This window comes from Cygnus atratus, chromosome 4 (assembly GCF_013377495.2).
Source record: "Cygnus atratus isolate AKBS03 ecotype Queensland, Australia chromosome 4, CAtr_DNAZoo_HiC_assembly, whole genome shotgun sequence".
In the NCBI taxonomy this organism is placed as follows: domain Eukaryota; kingdom Metazoa; phylum Chordata; class Aves; order Anseriformes; family Anatidae; genus Cygnus; species Cygnus atratus.
The window spans coordinates 29,880,125-29,902,943 of NC_066365.1; the positions used below are offsets into that span (position 1 = coordinate 29,880,125).

Genomic DNA, 22,819 nt, shown 5'->3' on the forward strand with positions numbered 1-22,819 from the left:
TCAAAGAATGAGAAGCCATAGGAGAACATTACTTAAGAGGCAAGACCTTGTCAGAACAGTTTGGCTAATTAACATTCATGAAATTCATTAAAACAGAGAAGTATTTTTCCAGCCTCATACAAAGTCTTCAGATGTTCTATACTAAAAGAATAGATTTTTTTTTCCTTACCTTGTAAAATATTTAGTAAGCCATTTAAGTCCCCTTATAGATTTCACAATTAAGGTGCTAGAAACTGTCATCTTTTTAAAAAATAAAAAATGAGGAACTTGACATGCCATTTGGCTCTTCAGTAGTAAAAATAAGACCATACATAGTGACACTTTCCACCCTCACTTATATGCCTAATTCATTCAATACAATCAATTCATTCACATGGAGAGCTAAATGCATGACCTCAATAACTAGTTTTCATAAATCTTATTAGTACAATGCAGATGCATTCAAGATATCTTTGTAATAGGTGACCTATAACTGTAAATGAATAAACAAGCTAAAAAATAAAACAAAAGCAACAATTTTGTTTTAGTTATTTAGATTACAATTTGAAACTAAATTATTGCTCATTTAGCACTTAATATTATGTCTAGTGTGCCTGCATTTATCTTTGGCAGCATTTGAAACTTAGCATTACCTCAGAATGAAAACTCTCAGGCATTTCAAAGTCTTCTATGGTACTAAATAACATTTTGTTAAAATCACTATTTGTAGAAGAATTATGGTAGAAGGATCATGCTAATAATCTAAATACTCTTATTGATTCCTTCCAGCTTTCTGTTGCTACAGTCCTGCAAATATCTAAGTCTTTCATCTTATCAAGCTTATTCTCCAAAGACAAATATATAGAATTATAGATCACCTATTTGAGCTCCAAACGAATCAAAGAAAAGGCTCTTACCCATACATACCCCAACAGCCACAGCCATCCTGTAACATATTCATGTTGGACTTCCATCAAGAGTTTCCTTGGATGTTTCATAAAATATACTTAGGTATATTTACCTATATATTATATCTGTGTATACATAAAAATGTATACAAGTATATCTAAAAATATACCTAACTTGTGAGTCTTGCACTTGTAAGCACAACAGGAATTCCAAGGTACCCCTTGACTTTTCCACAGAGTACACAAAGTACAGTCTTCCATTCTGTAGGTGGTGCTTTTTTTAATATATAACAACCGTTCAGTAGTAATAAATTATGTCTAATTTCAGGATTTAAAAAGGACCTCTCTAGCTTGTGAGTGTTGCTGTGAAAACTTCACTGTGCTGCTGAAGACAGTCTTTTTCCCACCATAGCATACCTAGGCCAGCATCGTTGCCTTCCTGCTCTCCATTACACTTAGTTCCCTCTCTCCAAGCAGTATCTAGCTCCCTCTTTGGCATTTTTCATGCTATTTCTACACAGTTCACTTTGTCATTCCTTTTGGGCAAGCAATGACCAGACAACTTCTCAGTTCATTATACTCTTTTACCTTGCCCAGAGACCCTGATAGCACACAAAACATCAGGTCTCTTTTACCCGCAGAATGCAGCCTTCTCAAGCAACTGAACGCTTTGATATTTTGAAGGTTTGTATTTAAACTCAAAACCTTAAGTAGTAGTTATCATTAGGAAGGGATTGCAAAGTAGGTCACCTCACCAGCTGCAATAGAAGTTATGAAAAAGCAAGAGTTTTCTTCTGAAAGATCTAATTAGAAACATACACAGTAGCAAACACCCAGGTATGGCAGTCTACGTTTCAACACGTTTTAGAAAACAGGCATCAACCAAAGCCCACCTAAATTTTTCTACAATAAGAATGTGTCCCTGTCTTCAGGAAAAACAAATTCTCAATGGAATGAATGTTTTCCCCATTTATCCTATAGAGCATTCTAAAACGTTCCCAATAAAAAAGCAAAAATCACGATTTCAGCATAGTTTTCAAGCAGTGAATAGCCAAAATTTTAACTGCAACTTTTCAACATTTAACAAATGGGATGTGTGAGTTGGTATCGTTCACAACGGAAATACATCTGTGATATCTACTATCAGATATCTTCAGGATTCTCTCCTTTCCTATGCTTTCCTCCTGCCAAAAGGCTATCCCCAGTCTGTTAGCACCTCTGTTTCTTTCATTTATTTTTTTCCTTAAAATCCTTTCACTTACTGTATACATGGTTATACAGAAAAATTCTATTATCCATGTAGTCTCAGATCGTTTTTCTTCATCTTTGACTATAAAACCATACTGAACACTTAGACTGTGTTTACTCTATACAGACAGTCCAAAAATAACTTAAATTTGTTCACTGACCGGGGACTCACTATAAAAGCAGTTGTTTAGATTTACACTATTATATAATTTGCTTTTATGCTCCATGTTACAAATTCCTAAGTGTCTTATTATTAGCATTGATACGTTTAACTTTTTAGTATTTTTACAGTTGAGGTCTCACCGAGGAAGACTGACATAACTGACATGAAAAAAAGCACAACATCAGGAAAGTCTAGTCTGATTTTTACTTTTTTTTAATGCAGGAACAGTGGCAAGAAACGCCATCATGACTTACGATTATAGTGTGCGAAGCAAAGAAAAATTGGACCAGAACAAGGACTCTTGAATCTACAAGTTGTATATCATCATCAGTTAATGGTCTCTTTCCTACAAAAAGTACTTGAAGTTGTTCTGATCGTTCCACTAATGCACGTGAGCATCAGCAGATGATCCAGAACCTCTCAAGTCCATCATTCAGGTCTTTTGTATGGAAAGAGACAAATCTGTGGCTCCAGGATATACATCCAGAAACTAGTAAAAAGGCAGCATTTGTCAGCTCATGAGGGCTTCTGAAGTTTGCTTCTCTCCTAGCACTCTTTCCACCCATGAAAACCCACTACGCCTTAACAGGAATCAGAAGTAGTCGGGCTCCCTTAAAAGTTATTCAGGCCATTTGACTCCCCTTCTGCTTTTGTTACGTTCTCCTCTCCTTATTAGAAACTTGGAAGAAAGCCTGGTAGCACTAACCCCACTACACTGACTTTCTATTTTTATTTTCAAAGGATGCCAACGTAACAGATTAAGTCCCTTAACATTTTTATCAGTTGTGCGAGAACAGAACTCCAGTAGCATTGAAATAATTGTTTTGACAGGAACGAGGCCAGACACCACCCAATCTCATCATTTTGGAACTGTCTCCTCTGCTATTTCCCAACACCTCAGATACCGGCAGCACACTTGGAAAGTGACCAATTTCAAGCCCCAATGAGCTCTAAATTATTCAGCAGAACAGGAGACGGGTGGGATAAAGCAAAACGTACGTAATACCAAACTCATTTAGCTGTAAAAAACATTAAGTATTCACAATTTTAAAATCTGCAAACAGGAAGGATAGTTTTAAATGACATTGCCAGTACAAGTAGCACATGCCCTGCATCGCAACGTTGCTGAAGCAGCATATGACAGGAGAATACAAGACCCAGTGAAGTTCACGGCTCAGCTAATTCAGATATGACCAGAGTTGACCGTAGCTTGGTCTAAAGGAGGAGGCCAGACTGAGACAGCTTGACAGCCTCCCCAGATGCCCTCCCTGCTAGCTGGCCCTGAGGGAGCTGAGCTCAGGGACAGGCCCTTGGCAGCTCCAGCCCCTCTGGCACCACAGGAGGAAGACAGCAATGCCACCCATCAGCGAGCTCCAGCCTTTACTGGCAACATGATACCAGCTGGAGACAAACATCCAAGGTAGATGGCCAGCCCAGGCATTCCCAATGAAGTGTTTCTTCTTGCATCCAAGTTTTGTTATTCTCCAGGAGTTTGAGTCCCAAAGTAATTACAGCCACATGCACTGCGATTTAATTCTGTGTTTTCAACAGTAAACATCATCATCCAAAAGGACATACACAGACTTTTAGGTTGATGCAGATGGTACAAAACAGTTGTCCATATAAAATCCATCGTGAGTAATTCATGGTAGACATATATTCATCCATAAATAGACATCTCTACTACGACTTCCAACTTTTCTTCAGCTTATGAACTCAGTCTGCCCTGGATGAACCCATGAGATCAATCTCTTCCACATCCCAATTTCGGTTGATGGACTGAAATGCTGAACCTAGTCATTCAAACCAAGCAGAAAACACAGCACTGGCTGTCAGCCCACACCAATACCTTCCCACCAGCCTTTCTGGTAAGTCATGAGCATGGCTTCAGAGCAGCATTAGCTGGATACAGAAATAACAAAGCAACAAGCAGGTTACAGGAAAATCTAGCTGCACTAACTAGCAGAAAAAATAGTTTAATATAAATCAAACTAAGTCCAAATCACTCATTTTCAAGTAATTTCCTAAATAGATTCGAAAGCATAACCTGGGCTGCTATCTTTCATTATAAAGTTCCAATGCATGCTCTTTGCGTTTTCACTGTGATGCTGTAAAATGCTTAGCCATAAGCAAAACTCAGAAACAGGAAAAAGCTCAACAAGCTCCACATAGCTCTGTATCAACTCCCTGCATAGGTTAGATTACTGAAACGGCAGCTGCCAGAAGTACAACTCCCTCAAATCTTTTTATTTCTTTCCTCCAAAAACTGTCTCCTGCTCGGGGCAAAATCATCTCCTTAGTTAAATTCAATGAGTATCTTGGTTTAAGTATTTGCGTACACTGGTCACTGTCTTTCAGACAAGTCACCAGTTTCATTCCAAGTTCTCATAAGTTGCAGCCAGCAGTAGCCATTATTAATAAACAACGAGTTGCAAATACGTTAATACAAAGATATTAGTATACACATACTACCAAAGTGTCGATCTTTATTATTTGGGCAAGAGTACTTAAATATTAAAATTGTGCTCTTTCCAATTCACTTTTTCTTCCATTTGAAAGATGGTCACAAACAAAACAGAAGCCTAAAAAGCCACCTTATAGTTCTTGAAAGAATGACAAGAAAGTGAACTTTAAAGTTATATTCTCTACCTAAGAAAGAAGAGACGCAGACAAAAAATACCAACATTTTTAATGGTTATTTTTTCATAATAGAAAAAAGAAACATTTCCAGGTCCATGCCCGTTTAGTTCTCAAGTAAGTTTTATAAGTACTATCACCTCCAACAGTTATATTTCCACTGACTAATAAAGCTATTTAACAAGTCGTAAGGCTCATATTTGATTTTTTTTTTTAAATAAACCTATCAAATGCAATAAAGTTAAAAACATGTTTCACTACCGGCAGTCTGAAGTAGAAGAGGTAAGCAAGCATGCAACATGAACCATTCATAACGTAAAGTGATAAGCACTTCTGAAAAAAATGAATTTTGCTATTGCTTTAAACAGATTCAAAGCAAGTCCATAATTTCTTCATCAGCTCTCCAGTAGAACTTGATGCTGTATTCAATTTTCAAGTTGTTTTACTATAGGAAAGACTAGAGGGCTAAATCATCCATATTTAAATAGATATATCCTTTTTAATTTTGGAGAGAGAAAAAAACATGTTTCCTCAACTGCAAAACTTAATATTTTAATTAGAAGAAAGAGCTTAAATAATTGCTCCTATGTATGACTGGTAAAGTTGCTAAAAGGAGCACAGCTTTCCATTGCCTTATGTTAAAGGGTGAGAGGAGAACAGGGTAGCTGTGGCAGTAAGGAAGGAAAAGAAGAAGCTACAGCAACTGAAGAGTGGGGACTTGAGTCTCTGAAGGCCTCTGGGAGAGAGGCAGAAAAACCCAAGCACCAAAGCATTTCCCTAAGAAAAATCTGTCTAGCAATTCTGTGGGTTTTTTTTTTTTGCTGCTAAGAGTCAGCCATGTCCTCCAGCTGTGGAGGCCATGGGGAATCATGAGGCTAGCTTTGGGAGATCTAGGAGACACGTTTGTAGTGCAGTTCCAAACCAAAAAGATGAAGAACCGTGGTAAAATTTCCACTAGAAGCAAAGTCCTGGAACAAAAACTACACGGGAAGTCTGAGCAGCTGAGCAAGTGTGATGAGAGCGTGGAGCTGACCTAAGGATGCTGGAGGCAATTCCAAAGATATTTTGAGGGACTGTCACGTTACTGCCGACAGTGACCACGTGAAGACACAGGAAAGCCAGGACAACCTTCAGGGCACTGTAATTTCTGCTCATTTATTTTTTGGACTTAATACATAAACCTCATTCTACCATGTGAAATGCTTCAGGGCACAGAAGCTCAGGGAAAGTGGTGAAAGGAAAAAGTGCCAATTCATGATAGTTTGGTGGTCATGGTGAGAGGGGCAGTTAAGGAATGTTTAATTTAACTAATATTTGCTTGGTATGTTTAATTTAAAAAGTGAATAAAAGTGGTATGAAAAATTATAATAGCAAAATATGCAGGGAATGTCTTCCTCACATGAAGCTGTCAAAATAAAATTCACTGTTGCAATGTACAGAAGTTAAATAGGAGAACAAGATTAAGCTCTACTTTATGTAACCACAAGTATGGCAGCTTAATTGTTAAGGTCAAAATTCTTTAGAACTCCGAATTGTATGTTTTCCCAAAATAAGACATTAACTGAATGAAATCCAGCCCTTATGAACACGATTTGCTAGCTTGGCAGTGAAATAAATACAGCTAAAGCTATATTACAATAGGCAAATAAAGCGATTTACTTGTAACTGTTTTCACAAAACAGACATTGTTTAGACATGAAAATTCCCAAAACAAATTACTCAATTCAGGACGTCATGTATTCCATCTTGAACAACTTTAAAAGAAAAAAAAAAGCCTCTAAATTAAAGACTTGTCAAGAAGCTAGTTGCAAGTAGTTTTATAAGTCACCCAGTAAATTATATAACTTCAGCAAAATTGGCAGCTGTGCTGCTCTTTTTAAACTGTTTCAACTAGCAGCTATTTGACTGCATAAAGTACATTACAAAGCTGGTTATTTTTGGAGTGCTGTATTATTCTTTGTGCTGTGAACAGGAAAGCAAAGGGATGGTCATTTCTTATGATTTTAGGCTGCTTGAATTTTTTCTATGTATTTATTTTTAAGATACTCTTCTTCCCAGCTATAAGTTATCTGTTTGCAAGCCCTAGTCGTCACCTCCCTCTCCCCAAAGAATTCTGTGCACTATTTACACTGGACTTGGAAATGATATGGATGAAAAAAATAAGGTTAACTGACACAAAATGCATGAAAAATATATAAAACAGTATTTCCAGTGTTATCTACCAATGAGCCTTGGGATGCTATATCTGAAATTAATGCAGCTATATTAGCTAACAGAGGCCCCAGATGTAAATAATGTGCTGAGCACGTGCAGTTCAATGCACTGAAGTACTTCTAAGTTTCAGCTATAGATCTGAAGACAGCACTTCATCCTGTTCCTTACAGGCTGAAATGTCAACAGCCTTGAAGTTAAGAGCAGGATGGGATTCAGCACAGGACTGAGAAAACACCTCTGTGATTTTAGGCTGATGTATTCACTAGGGCTATCTGAATTATCCTAACCAGGCACTACTTTCACTCTGGCTCGTACAGGCACATGTTAAGAGAGAAATCCAACCAAACATGGCATGTTCTCTTGATAGTCTACTCATTGAAGACGGGGCAGGGGGCCACTTATTATTTATTTTACATTTCATCAGCTACTGCCCACCCATCATTCAGCAAAGACTGAGCTTGACCAAGCCATCAGAATGGGTCCTGCTGGTGTAGGGCTGCTGTACATCTCCAGGCTTCTGACCTCAGTGCTCCCTGCGTAAGTTATTAGCAGCAAAGCTTTTTCTTCAAAAAACAGCCTCCTATCAAGGCTTAAATGCTTCTTCTGAAGAGGAAGGAAAGGTATCTGTGGCCGGTCCTTAAGAGACAGGATTAAAGGATGCCAGCACAGCCTAAGACAGGCTATGGCAGGGGCGGGTAAGGGGATACCTGCAGTCTGAACAAGCCCTTGGCACCCCCTGAGGTCCTTCCTGGGAGGGAAGGACATGGCCTGAGGAACCCAGGCAAAGGGATTTACTGCAGGAGCGCAGGGCAGGCTGCAGAGATGAGAGGATAATTCTGAAGTAGGAAAAAATTATGGGTTTTGGATGGTAAGAGGTTTGGAGATGGGAAGGGCTGGGGGAGAGGGTGTACTGATTAAACTGAGATCTTGGAAAAGAAGTTTAAGGAACGAGAGTTCTCTGAGTCACTCAGATTTAGTGGAGAAGAACATGCTTTCTGCTCCTACACAGCCTCTCCTCAGCTCCATCCTCCTCCCTTACTCACAGCTGCACATGTTGCAAAATTATTTCCTAGCAGCTTTCTCAACTGACAAAGATGAAAGAGATGAAACTGGAAAAAAACATTAAGTCTAAATAAGAATTTACAGTAAGCTTATTCAAGTGACATTGCTTTGGCCAAACACCACAATATTTCTGTCCCTTCCTATTACCTGAGGTCAATAACTCATGAGAACTTGTCGCATTTAACAGAATGTAGCAAATTCATGTGTTTTTTTGTTGTTGTTGTTATTGTGGGGTTTTTGTTTTGTTTTGAAAGAGCAGAAAAACACATCAAGACTCCCAAATGACACAATAACCAAAAAGGCTCTTCAAACAGTCATTCCTGTGTATGCGTAGAAGGTCAGTTTAAGTAAGCTGTTATGCTGTAACTGCCTTTTGCCTACTTTTGACCCTACTCTTTAGATTTTAAAATATTTCCCTACTAGTTCTTTCTCATCAGCAGCCTTTTGAGAAGGTCTCACCCCCTTTTTACTATAGCACCATAAAATTTGACGTTAGCCCCTTCTGCTGTGTACAAACCCCTTTAGGTTATCTTATACACTAGCACTGCTTTAACAACTACTTCCATACTCATAAGACATTTCCTGTATCATTGTTAATCTGTCTCCTGTACCCAATCCCAATAACTGAGCAGCTTACTATTTCCTTAAGAGCAATTCACTACACACGTAAGTAAAGCCGAACAACTTAGTCTTCTTCTCAAGCCTTTGCTTTAAAAAACTAAAAATCATTTATGACCCACCAATATTCCAAGTCAGAAATTTAACCTGATTTAAGCCCTCTCTCACTTTCCCCAACTTTCTTCTTCACGGATAGGTCCAAGGCCCAGATACTGCAGCTTACTCATTCACAATGTAAAAAAGCTTTGTACTGAATTTAAACAAGGTCCTCATCTATCCTCTTAATAACCATAACCTCTCTGCCGAGCAAATCCTCTTACTAGAATGACTGTTTTTGCTCTCCAGTCATACTTTATCTCACATCGTTAAATTCAAGCTTCTTATTTTTCCTTTCATGGACTTGTTATGCTATCTTTGTTAATTAACAAATCATCTCTCTTGGATTTGCTTCCCAAGATACCGGCTTTGGCAGCTATTTGACTCCATCCACAATTATAAAACTCTGTAATGCCACATTCCATACTTGAAATTCACCAATATGAAATCTCTGATTTAGACTCAGACGCTGTCCCAGATAACATTTCTCCATTTGTCCGGGCAAGCAATCCTTGAATGCTTTTCTTAGACAGGATCTGCACTTTTCTGTTCATTCTCCCAGGAAGAATCACAAGCTCATTGTTTATCTTATAAAATTTCACCTCTTATCGAATCTCAAAAAATGCCTGAAGCACAAGTACTGCTGCATTTCAAAGGAACAGAGGATTCCTGTGACAGACTATATGCAACCACCCTAAATTAATTCAGATATCGTGTATCCCTTCTCCTGGCATCTAAAGGTAGCACTTTCTGCCAGCTTTTTTTTTCTTTAGAGATGACATATGGGACAATTTTCTTCCATCTGCCAACAGCAGGGATCCTATAATCTGTTGTTGTGCTATTTTTTACAATAACCAATTTTGCACCTTTAGCATATACTGTGCTGTTTGATGGCACATCAAATATGCCTTTTTATCTGCAATGCCTGTCCTCTTAAATATGGAAGATATTTGCTTACACCAAAAACATACCAATCATCATCAAATGGAAGTCCCAAGACCAGCGTCCTTCTCCCATTGAAAGGCAGATTTGAATATTTAATTGTTCGTATACCAACCAATGATAGCTTTCAATTGGCTTCCCACTGTTTAAAAGCTGTAAGGAAGTTTCTAGGGGTCATTCGTTCATTCTGCCTTTCACAAATTTTACTACGTGTTATTTACTTTAAAGGAACCTTTTATACTAGTTTGAATGAATATGCTTATAACCAGCATTTTAAAGTGATTCTGTTCTGCTTCCACTAAAATCCTTCTAGTTTTTCTGCATTTTTTCCATAGCTCATAATATTTTATATTTTTTACTGAAGTGATATAAATTTTGACAGTCTCACACTTAAACTTTTCTTTTTCCCCAAGTAAAATATCACTTTTTATTGCAAATTCATTTACACAAAGCATAACCTTAAAGAAAAGTAGCAAAACTGGCAGTAACATGATCTAAGCATATGTTAAAACATGCACTGAAGTCTTGTGCAAAGTAAAGCCTCAGGAAAGCAACATAAATCATAGGATGCACTAGAGCTTAACATCTGATTACTCACAGGAACAGTCTACCCAGTACTTCATTCTGTTTTGGGGGTTTAGGGACAGGGTGTTTTTTTGTTGTTGTTGTATTGGTTTTGTGTTTGTTTTTTACATTAGCAGTCTTTGATGATGCTTTGGGTGTTCGTACAGTGTCGAAAATTATGGGCTTTCAACTCTAGCTGCAGGCATAAAACTACTACAAGCCAGTAAACGTAGGAAAAGCACGTGTATATTTCTGCGCTTCTATTAAGCATAAAAGTTGCCTTTTAATTCTAAAAATTCTCTACATCTAACACATGAGTTTTGTTTAAATGAAGATTATTCATAGCTGACATACCTGCTCCTTGGAAGAAACATAGATTCTTTAATGAAGACTGAACCAGACAGCAAGATATACCAACAGGTACCAATATCATCAGGGCTGCAATAAAGAAGAAGACAGTAAGACACTTGATTTAAGCAACTGATAGCACTACCACATTTCCAGTAGCAAGAACATCACAAAGAGCCAAAAATACTCAAAATTCCAAAAGAAGATCCTAAGTTCAATCATTTACAGAACAATTTCTTCAAACTAGTTCAATTTCTACCTGCAAACATATACATTATTAGAATGCCTCATTCCACATATTTCACTTTTTAAAATGTGTATTTGGTAACAGCACAAAAATCCAATGAAATTTAATTGAAAGTTAACAAAAGGAAATCAAGCTACAGTAAATACATGACATTGTATTCTGTTGAATCCATTACTTTCCTCTTGCATCTTTCACTCTATAAATAAATAAGGCCTCCTCCTTTCCAAGTTCTAGAAATCTTCCCTCCTTTTCTCAAGAAATCTGCCCCTCGGCATCATCCTGCCTTTCCACACAGTAAGAGAGTTCTGGAAACATTTGCAGAGGTAAACCTACATAAGATTTGTAGTCAACCTTATCTACTGCTACTACCAGTTACTTCCCAATTTGTGCTTCTTCGCAGCCCAAGAATAAATTGCTAATAAAAGTTTATTGTCCCTCCTCTCACCAACAAGGGACACAAATGAAGATGTTGTCGTGCAGTCCCAGTTCATCGTATCGTAGATTGAGAACTTGCTACTTGAGTAATACAAATTTTTTCTTATAGGCTTAGATTCTTGGATAAGTTCAAGTAATGTTTAGTTAGGAAAACAAAGTGGTTTCTTAAGGTTACTAGAAATAGCTGCAGTAGAAATCTTGTGCCATTTCAACAGCCTGTACTCAGAATGCCTGTACTTTACTTCAGTTTTTGCCACTCCTACCGCTTCTTCCAAAGCAGCTCAGTAATGGCATGCTTGAATCCAATTAGTAACTGTGCTAGTGTTCTTAGCCGAAAACTATGTCCCCAGTGACACTCTAAGAGATGCAGATTACTTAATTAATCTGTAGCACCTTCATTTTTTAAAATTACATGTCTCAAGTCTTTAGCAACAATTAGTTCTAACTTCAAGCAAGAACAGCCCACATCCTTTAATGACGATGACAGCATAGTATTAAAACCCAACCTCAAATGTAAGTAGGCTATGTGCAGTTAGCAGCATGTTTTTTATGTGATGAAACAAGATTTTAAAAGCACCTGCATTGGCAGGGTCCTCAAAACAGGAATGCCATTTCCTTGACACTCACCGTATTGTGCTTTCTAAAGGAAAAGATGAAGTTAGAAAGAGAAAGGGAGCTGGCCTAAAATAGCCAAAGAGCAAAACGGCGAACTCTAAAATTCAGAAAGTTACTCTATTCCCATTTTACACTGTGCAATACAACCATGAGTTAAGGGACAAACAACAGAAACATGGAGAATTAACAGAGGAAATTGAGGACATCGTCTATGTCCAAAAACCCTGGAACTAACAAAGATGACGCAGCCAATATTTCTTTTTCTATCAGTCTATGACCAAGCTGTCAAAGCAAGTATGGCATTTAAGACTGTGCGGTGCAGCATATATATATGCATATATGCAGCATACATATATGTATTTGCTCTAAAAAGAAGCAAGCAGAGTAAATACAAACACAACAATAAATTTTAAAAGCACCTCAGAGAGCGTATTACTCTTACTACTGATTTAACGACATGAATGAACTTGGGTTCAGCAACCAAGTCTTCAAAGTTTTTGTGTTTTTACTGATCTAGAAGTTTACATCAGTAGCTTCTGGCAAGTGAAGCTACACCAGTGCTCCTCTACAGACCTTGTGTATGCGCATGCCCCACCTGTACTTCCCTAGAAATGCAACCATACATTCCACCCTGGGTTTGTCCACGGGAAAGCTTCAGTAAAAAGTTGCAGGGCTTTTTACTTGTTTGATACACGAGTTTATCAAACATTAAGTCTGTAAGCAGTTCTACAGGCCAGTCAAAAATAAATTGGCAAAACACCTCTGCTGAGAACAAGTACCATAGCAAGTCATAGAAGATAACAGCCTCTGATGTACCTTGTTCACAAATGACTTCACAGCTCACAGTCAAGAAGCTAATTTAAGAAGAAAAATAGGCACAAAAGCTCTCTGGAAGACAGTATGTTTTGCTGCTGAATTTACACAAAAGCTTACTGCATAAAAAGATGCAGTACCTAGACTGAAAACACCTGCAGTTGACAAGGGCAGAAACTCATCTAGGTTAAAGAGAGGAAAGTCTTCTCTGGGGAGTGAACACTTAATATCTTCAAAATGAAGACTTCAGGAAATACTACTTTATACTGATGGACAATAGGAAATTAAGCACTCACATGCCATCACGGTTAAGACAACGAACAGTTTTGATTTACAGAATTGAAGTGTTTCAGCCTGACTTTTTAGAAATGTGCTTCTCATGCTTGTTTCTCATATGGATCTATACTGCCCTCAAACTTGTTACTCCAGAAAAATCAACATTGCACATAGATACAGAGAGCCAGATTAATGCAGAGAAAAACAGCACTTCAAAAGACAACATAGCTCTTAAAAGCATAAACAAACACCTCAGTAAAATCACACATCTATATGCACAGCCCCCCCCCGCCCCGCCCAAAAAAAGTCCTAAGCTGACACGCATATAACCAGCACTGCTGCTGAACTTCAAGTCTGCTGGGTTGTTTCGGTGTTTGTTTTTAATGGATGCCATTCTAAATACTAATAATCTGCACCAATCGGCATACTTGAAAGTTTCTAAAATAGTCATTTTCAGCAAAGGCTGCTAGACTGATTTGTTAAACTGATTTCCCAAGTTCCTGGGAAGTAACTCTATTAGGATTTCAATGATAATTTTTCCACACATATTACAGTGCATTATATTATCACTTAAGTTGGTGGAAGTGTTTTGTGTTTTTTTTTTTCCTCCTTTTCCTAAAAATTATTTGACTAAGTATAAATGTGTAGTCTGACAAAAAAAATAAACTCAGCTGGGGTCAGAGACTTTATGACCCTAAGGCAAAAAAAAAATCTATTTGTTTATACTTTTACAGAAAGCCATTTCCAAGAATTGAAACAAGAATAAAAGATGCCTTTAAACCAACAGTCAAATATTTCAAATCGTGCAAAACCTTGTAATACACAAGCTTTTCTTTTTCCTTCAAAGGCCAATGATCGATTTAAATCCCTCTGCCAAACCATCTATTCATAAGGGGCTTTAGCTATCTTTTCTCATTGGGCATCTTTAACTCCAAAGAGAATGACAGACACTGGTTTTCACAAGCACCAGTCAATATGTTCAATATCCAAGTCCATCCTTATGCTTCTTTTGAGTCTAACTTCCAGTTACTTAACAAATAGCTATAATAAGTATACATTTAACTGCAGCGGTTTAAGTTTTTCTTACTGGATTGTACAGAGCATGACTTTTCACTCAGTTAATCATCCAACTCGTTTTTTTTTTTTTGGTGCCAATTCACAGGTTTACGCATTGCACTTTCCCTGAAAGGAGCAGTTGTTGCTCCTTCTCATTCATCTGTCACAAGCACAATACTTTGTCCACTTTATATATAATCAAAAAAAGCATACGTTTATTTGACAGCTGAGAGTGATGATACTATCTCCTCAAGTTTAATTTTGGTTACCTGATTGGTTTTGTTTTCCTTTTGCTTTATGTGCACTTTGACAGCCACTTTTATACTCATATTTGTTAATCTCCAAGCTCTCCTAAGGTACCTGCATCATGTTATGCAAAACAGAACAATTCCACTGTGTTAAACTCTTTAATTATCTGAACAAACATGTATACACATCTTTAATATTGGTGCACCGTAATTGTGGAAGCTTACTACAGAAGATAAATGCATTCAAGATACCTTCCTCAAAAGATACTGTGTGCTCTTATAAGCTTTCAGTGCCAGCCAACAAAACATCATAAATATCTCCAAGACAGTCTTCAAGAGCAAGAACACTGATGTATTTTCATTCTCTTCATCCTTACAGTTACTAGTGTCTTAATATAGTCTTGAACAAAACATTTAAGAAAACACACATGCCGAAAACACATTCTTTTCCCCAGAACACACATTTCCCTCCAAATTAAGGCACAGACAAATGCAAGACTGATCTACTCCTTTTATATGAAAATATATATAACTCCTGTGCTCCTCAACACTTGCTGCACTTCACTTGTTTTGAATTAAACCTTAACAAAGCTATTTTGGCAGCCAGCTGTTTTGCTAGAAAGTGCTGTTACACAAACCACGTACAATCTTTTCATTTTAAGGATCCTGTGCTTTTCACTACACTATTCAAACGTGAAGTGGCTTTCCATTGAGTTTCCACATTTTCTGTGCTGTGCTTGACATTCGTTCAACAATAAGACATCCTACATTCCTCAGGACTTCTATGCCTACAAGGAACTACACAAGAAACTGCAGAGGAACTGCAGTATTGATCTACAAAAGCACTTTTTCAAGCCACAGGAGGACTCATGCAGATACCGTTTTAGCAGACGCAGAACACTCATTTAAAGGCTTTCTCTGCGATCACATTTTACATTTTGTTTTTAAACAAAAGAATAATAATTCTAGAGAAGAAGCCTAAGCCTAATTACTGAGCTTTCTTTAACTGCTAGAATTCTGCCTACCACTGACAGTACACAGAGAAACTGTCTTCCTGAAGATAGCATCAAAGGGTTGGCAACAAACTATGGTTAAAAGGATTTTGTAGAAAGGACATCTCTGACTCTGTTTGCAAGAGTGTGTTAACTGCACTTAGGCACTTCATCCAGCATTGCCCAAAGCAGATCTTCTCAACACTGAGTTTTCTAAAGGTGCCAGTGCTGGCCAACACAACCACCTTTGGTGACACAGCAGCAGTCTGGCACTACAAGACTAGAAGTGCAGTGGAAGATCTACTCCAGCCTGAAAGCAAAGCCCTCCCAACCTCGACAGGCAGCACTTCCACATAGCTTGGAGTTCCTCCCTCCCTCCCCGCTAGTGAGCGGAAACACCTGAAATCAGGACAGTTATTGGCATATACTGTACATTTCCCAGCAGGTATTCACTGATCTTCTTTTGCAGGCAAGAAATGGCTCCACTTGTTGGCCTTAAACAATGGCATACATTGCTTCAAATATGTACGACTGTGGGGGTTTCTTTCTTTTGTTCTAGATTTGGTTGTATTTTTTTGGTGGTTTCTTGTTTGGTTGTTTTTTTTGTGTGTGGTTTCTCGTTTTTCCTTCCAGCTCATCTACTGTTCTGGGTATTCATCTGGATGAAACTCACAACTGTTCAAGTTACAGTACCTACTAAATGGAGCACAGCTATCCACCTCCCCAAGTTACAGAAAACAAGATTTGTTACTAAGAAAGATGGCACAGGCAGTTTATCCCGCTGAGAATCAGAACTAAATCAACCCAAAAAGTCAAATCTTAAGAGGCAGTTGGAGAAAATTAACGCACGTAGTCATTCTGTCCTAGCTATGTCAAAGCCAACAAGAACCCAATTAAACCTTGGGGATTCCCATCCAAGCTTTACAGAACCAGCAGGGCTATAGGCAGGATACCAGTCACTCTACAATTACACTTGTGTTACCACACTAGGATTACATTACTGCTCATGGGTCTACATCCTTTAAGAGCACTCAGCTGCAGTGCAGAGGAAAATCTGAAACAAGAACAAGAAATGGTCTTTAGCGGAAGACAGGATTTTTATTCCATGAAGACAACAAAAGGACTCAGGTACCACAATTTGTCCTGAAATTTGCACCTGAAAGTGGTGCAAAACAAGGCCAATGCCAACATAGTGACCACTATGCAGACTTTTTTTTCATAATCTACATTTAAATCAGCTGTATAAAACCCAAATAAAGCTACTTTAAACCTTGACTCTAATATTACAGCGCTTGAGGGCAGGGGATTTCCTGGAGAATCTATATTTAATTTTCCGGAATGAAGAAGAGCATGACTTATGTGAATTCAGGAACGAGAAAAGGAAATCCAGAGACTGGATTGTAATACCTTCCCCTTAAATTTTCCTCCCTAGCTTCCTTGCCATAGTCCTTTTTACACAGCTACAACCTGCAGCCAGACAACATACTTCTCAACTTCAAAACTGTCAGGAAAAAAAGCTGAAGAAAGAACTTTGCAAAGTAAATTCATAGTTGTCACTCAAACCATCCAGTCTGGAAACTTCATGTTTCCAAAACATTAAAAAAATGCACAAAAAGTAACTTGTTTCAATACACGTTCCCCACATGTACCTATTCTGAAGGGCATTATTATACAGTAGCAGAGTTCTTCCAATTTTAGCTTTTGGATTTCCTGATCACATAAGGTAGTGAAAAAACTTCCAAAATGCTCAGAAACAATGAAGATTTAACTCAACCTACTGAAAGACCCAATAAATCCCAATCTCCACGCTGTCTCTAGTAAATCCTCCCCTATGCTATACCTAACAAGTCCTGATGCATGACTTTTCTTTAAGAAGTCTTTAGAAATAGCTATACGTAAGGGCCATTGCAATCCCTTTAATTCTCTCTTCTCCTCAAATTGGGATGTTGCACTCCAAAACCTCTGGAACAACAAATCATGCTCAGCACATGACTACTTGAGTGCGTGTGGTTTCACTGGGACGATGAATGTCACACACATGTACAGTGGTGAGAACTTGCAGTTCTTTGTGATGGCTGCTGTCAAACATGCTTTATTTCTGTCAAATGAGACATCACTTCAGGGGCAATGTTCAGCATCTGGACTTGAAAGCATATGCTAAACAGAAGTCTTTGCTGCCTCGACCACTTTCTCATCATATTTCTCAGCTGACCCATTTAAAACAGCAAAGAAGTTAAGGAGTACACAGGACGCAATGGAAGCAAGCACGGAAACTGATTGCATGTAACTACTGCTGAGCTCTGACAACAGAAGCGTCATTCTCCCTTCAACACTGGATATTCAATCCAGTGCTCAGCAACACCACTATATCAAACATCAACACCCAACGAAGTTACCTTCCAGTTCAGAGGTATGATCCTGTATTTTCCAAGCTACTTCACAAAAAACATCGAGAAAACGGCAAGAACATTTTCTTGGTTGTGGAAGATCTACTTTGTTGTTTTTTTTTGTGGATCAAAAAATTTTCAACTACTAAACAATTCAAGATTTGTTTAAACTGTATATAGTACTGCTCTTACAGCTATAACTTTTGTAGTTATTTTGATGAAAGAAATTATATCTCAAACCGAGATGTACCTAGCAGATTACACTTTTATGAACTCATACTCAATATGAGTTGAATAAATTTCAGAGCGCAAGCACAGAATAACTCAGAACAGACACTGTTCGTACTCCCAGGTCTCCACTTGAGGAACAAAGGAAATTTGACATGTCAGAACTGGGACCTCCTTCAGGCATTTAATGCTACACAAGAAGAAATTAGAAGGAACGTTGCTCTGCAGGCTCATGTTCCATAGGATATTGTTTCAGCAGATTAATCTGTCTGTTTCTCTTTGTTCATTTGAACTATCCTCTGTATGCTGAGAGCTATACATAGTGTAGCATTTGTTTAATTGAATAACCATTGCCACAATTAGACTTTCAGCACTGAAGTGGCTTGGTATGTTAAACATGTCTTCCAGTTAAACAGTTCTCTCAGACATCTCTTTGCCCAAAGAGCCTACCCACTAGCACTCCGTCATTGCAATACTCAGAACAATCAAAAAATCATTTACTCATCGTCAGAATCGTCTGTAATCTTTCTTAATTAGTTATGCAGATACCTGGTATCTGCAACAGCATTTTAAATATGCTTCGTGACATTAAGTATATCCCAAACACAGAAATAAAACATGTTGGATACTGAATGTGTCTGCCACATAAAATTTCCTTTTTTTTAAATAATGAACACATTCAAGCTATGTTTATTCTTACTCCATATCTTCACTCTAAATAAAAGAAAGTCAAACTATATCCAGTCATAAAACTGTTAACTCAAATTAGAGCTTCTAATTTTCATTAAATGAGTATCTTAGCGTGCATATTTCAACTTATGTCTGTGGTTATCTTTTATTAATGGACATTAGATGAAAACTGGTGTCTTGTCTCCTGGTAGCAAGACTGGGAAACAAAGAATAAATGAAGCATTCAGTCCCGGAAACAATTCCTCAGTGTATATGAAAGCATATCATGAGGAGCATGGTTTTCTTCAGAGTATTTCATTTGTTTGTAATCTCTTCCATTTTAAAATAGAATATCAGTAAAAATCAAACAGAAAATTCAATCAAATCAGATTATTGCAGTTTCGTTAGCAAGTACCAGTCTGTTAGACTCAGCTGATTAAAGAGATGATTATTAAATACATACTGCAACTGTATATGTTTAAATATATTTAATCTAGCTGGTCTATTGTCATTGAATTCTTGGTGTCATACTCGGACAGTGAATTACTGCTCCTTGATGTCAGAGAGGAGAAATTCAGTCCAAAGAAAATAGAGTCTCCTAAATCATAAGGAAAAAGATGACAGTTGTAGTAAAATAGTATGATCTTGCAACCAAAATATTCTGTGGTCATTCTAGCCAGACAACTCTGCTATTAAATTTTATTCTTTACAATATTTCTCCAAAAATCAAGGCTGTTATTCTCAAAATTACAGCAATGATAAAAACTTGATAGCCTTTAGTAAAACATATACCATGAGGAAGCTGCAAATTAAAATCCCTTCAAAAACTTCATTTTAGTCTTAAAGTCTCAAAATCAGGTCAAACAATAACACAAATTTGGAACTGACTATGCAAAGCCAACAGACTGTAACATCGATCACTGACACTATTAAGAAGCCTTGATTCCCGTGTCTGCTTACGGAGACCTAACTGCCAAGTCCTTGAATTTATTTGTTTTAATGATATACATTGCCTAAGATATTCCCCATGGAAAACATATCCACAAGAAGATGTACAAATTCAGAATCCTGATTTACTGCAGCGCAGAACTGGCAGTATCCCAACACTACTTGGGCAACCGCCCAACTATAAGCAGGTATAATGCACCTTTAGGAATACTTTAAGGGGTAGGGGGAAAAAAAGAAAAAAAATAGACCAGTCATGCTGTGGCAGTTCTTTGCATTATTAAACTACTGTATGACTTCCACAGAAATCTACGGATGCATAAGCAGAATTAATATATATTGCCTGAAGATGTCTACCTGAAAATTAGGATGCCGATACAGAGAGATTCCTCAAACAGATGTATTCTGAGTTTACTGTTCATTCAAAGCATTTTAAATCATTTTCAAAATGTCTCATATTCCTAAGAGGATCAAGGAAGATATCTTTTGTAGGGATTTTCTGAAGTCAATAACATTCAGGAAAAAAAAAGCAGTAACTGCAGAAATGTGACCTAAGTCTCTAAAACCAGGTACATCCTGTTCAAAATCAAAAATTCTGGTTACATGCAAAGCATTATGAATACAAGAGAATAAATATTACTGATCACCAAGAATATCACTAATGGAAATGTCAGCTTGATCCTTACATACTCCTCTCAGTAACTTCTGGAATGTTGTAGGCTTTAAGCTTAATATTTAAAAAATGTAACTGTATATATAAAGATCATATCTATACAGAATAACTTGTCTTTAAGATACCACCATTATAAACCTTCGTGAACACATTCAGAACATACAAGCACACCTCCCTAACACAAGTGTCAGAAGACAATTTCCATGAGGTGGGCTCTGCAGAGCTGTTCTGCTTAAAGATCCTGTACCAATAGCTAACCAGCAACCTTTTAGCTCATCTTTCTTACGCTTCACTGCACAATTACGTAAGTCTATGCATAATTGGAGAGCCACTTTGTGGGGTTTTTTGGTTTGTTGGTTGGTTTTTTGCTGCTTCTATCCTTTTGAAAGTCTTCAGGCAATATTCTAGTGTGAGAGATCCAAGAATTTGCTCAACATCACTCTTGTTGTAGGACTTCAAAAATCAACTCTCAGGTTCCCATTCTTAAAGAATCCAACAGATCCATTTCTCAGCTGTCCGTCTCTCACAGAGCAACTGTGTGTTAATGACATAGACCTACAGCTGCAAACAAAACTCTGTTTTAGCAGTCTGGCTAAGACACACCGGGACGCTTTACAAACTACATCCAGAATCCTTCCTCAGCTGTGTGCGCAATGCACGACCCATGGGCAGATCTCAGCCCGTCTCCTTTCTAGAAGAGCAGCCTGCCGAGGGTGTCCCCAGCAGTCTCTGCTCTGCAGCCACCTTCCCAGCTCCTGAGGGCAACCATCTAACACGATCTGCCCCAAAACTACACGAAGCTAGTGCCGTCCAGTATTCTTAAAATGTTCTTCTCCACCTAAAAAAAAGATGTCAACATTTATATTTAAGAAAACTAAGTATTTTAGCAGCAACTAAAAAAATCATTCTCCTTTATTGCCTTTCCAGATTTAAATCACCTCCAGCTTTGCTGACCGGGCCAAGCCGATGCTGGGGACCTCCTCACAGCAAGCCCAAACCAAGGATTTGGGGGCTGGAGATTTGCCACAGTGATGTAACTCGAAAATGATATAACTCAGAAAACTTGTCTAAGAGTGGATGCTGATAATACAGCAACTAGACCTGAAAATATCCAAAAAGAATTTGAAGTTAGCCTTTTCATAGCCTTCTCCGCTTCTCATACCCTTCCCCCCAGCAATGATTTTTAAACTTTATTATTATAGATTAAGACTGTATTTATCAACTAAAATATTCTAACAACTAGCAGCCTCACCGTAAGCACTGCAGTCTTGGCATGAGTGGATGTTTTTCATGTCAGTACACGATTGTTTGACAACAAGAAAATAAGGAAAGCAGCAAGAAAAAAATATAATTGTGTAAAACCACCTACTAGCAAACTCAGCCAACCTAATCGGAAATTTAGAAACTCTGAGACTGTCGTTTCTTATCTTAGTTGTGGACATTCTCTGTAGTAATAACTCAGTTTTACGCTAACATTTTCCTTCTCCCACCTCCAGCTTTTAAGTACACATTCTATTTTTGTTTCACAAGACAGACCACTGGGAAAAAAAAATTAAAAGACACAAGGTTGCACAACTGAATGACATGAGAGTACACAAAAACTTTGGTGTTAAATGGGAGATGCTTCCAGCCACAGACCTTAACATTAAAATTCAAGATGCACAGGAGACAAATACAGTTCCTTTAATACTTGTCCTTTTCTAACGATCAACGCAATCAAAACAACTGGCATATTACTAAATTGCTACAGACTGAGAGATTTGTTACTGATACCAGCTTAAATTCAAACTAAGCATCTCACAATCTCCTCAGGAGGGACACATGGTAGGTAGAAGCTTATCCCTATCAGGTTGAAAATTTCTCTAAAAAAATAAAACACTTCCCAACAACCTGGGTTGAGTTTTTGTTTGTTTGCTTGTTTCTAAAACAACATAAACAGCAGCTGAGTGAGCTCCAGGCTCAACTGCACAGAAGCCAAAGAGAAGACAAGCACAAAAACATGCTGTGCTGTGGCACGGCAATTCCAAAACACTGAGGGTGTTATCATTGAGTGACTTCGGAAAGCAGGTCATCGAAACAAATATTTTCTGCCAGTCAGATATCTGTAGTGAGGAAAACGGGGAAGCTTAAAGATATACAAGACTTCCTTACACAAAGAGTAAGCCAAAGAGCACTGAGATGCACTGATCTAGATACCAAGGAACATCTCTGCTAAGGCATTCCCACAGTCAGCCTAATCCTCCTATACCACATACGAGAAAATTTTTGCACAATATTAAAACACAGCTTTAGATAGGGCAATGACTTTGTTCCATCTAAAACAGAAGATGACAAGTTCTGTTTCAAATGGTCATGCTTTTTAATTACAGCAACAGTAAAAATTGCAGGAAGAGAACCCAGGTGCGTACTGGGGACGCCTCACACAGGACTTGGGAGGCTCGAGCAAAAGAGACACT

At 37.9% G+C, this 22,819-nt stretch overlaps 1 protein-coding gene across 3 annotated transcripts in view; it reads right to left on the reverse strand.

Annotated features, from left to right (window-relative positions):
- The window catches only part of RAPGEF2 (Rap guanine nucleotide exchange factor 2), a 183,401-nt gene that overhangs the window by 97,594 nt on the left and 62,988 nt on the right, over nucleotides 1-22,819 (reverse strand). For all 3 annotated transcript variants that reach the window (XM_035546916.2, XM_035546900.2, XM_035546907.2), the window contains exon 4: nucleotides 10,786-10,869. In XM_035546916.2, the coding sequence (XP_035402809.1) occupies nucleotides 10,786-10,869 (84 nt within the window). The remainder of the gene's footprint in view (nucleotides 1-10,785; nucleotides 10,870-22,819) is intronic.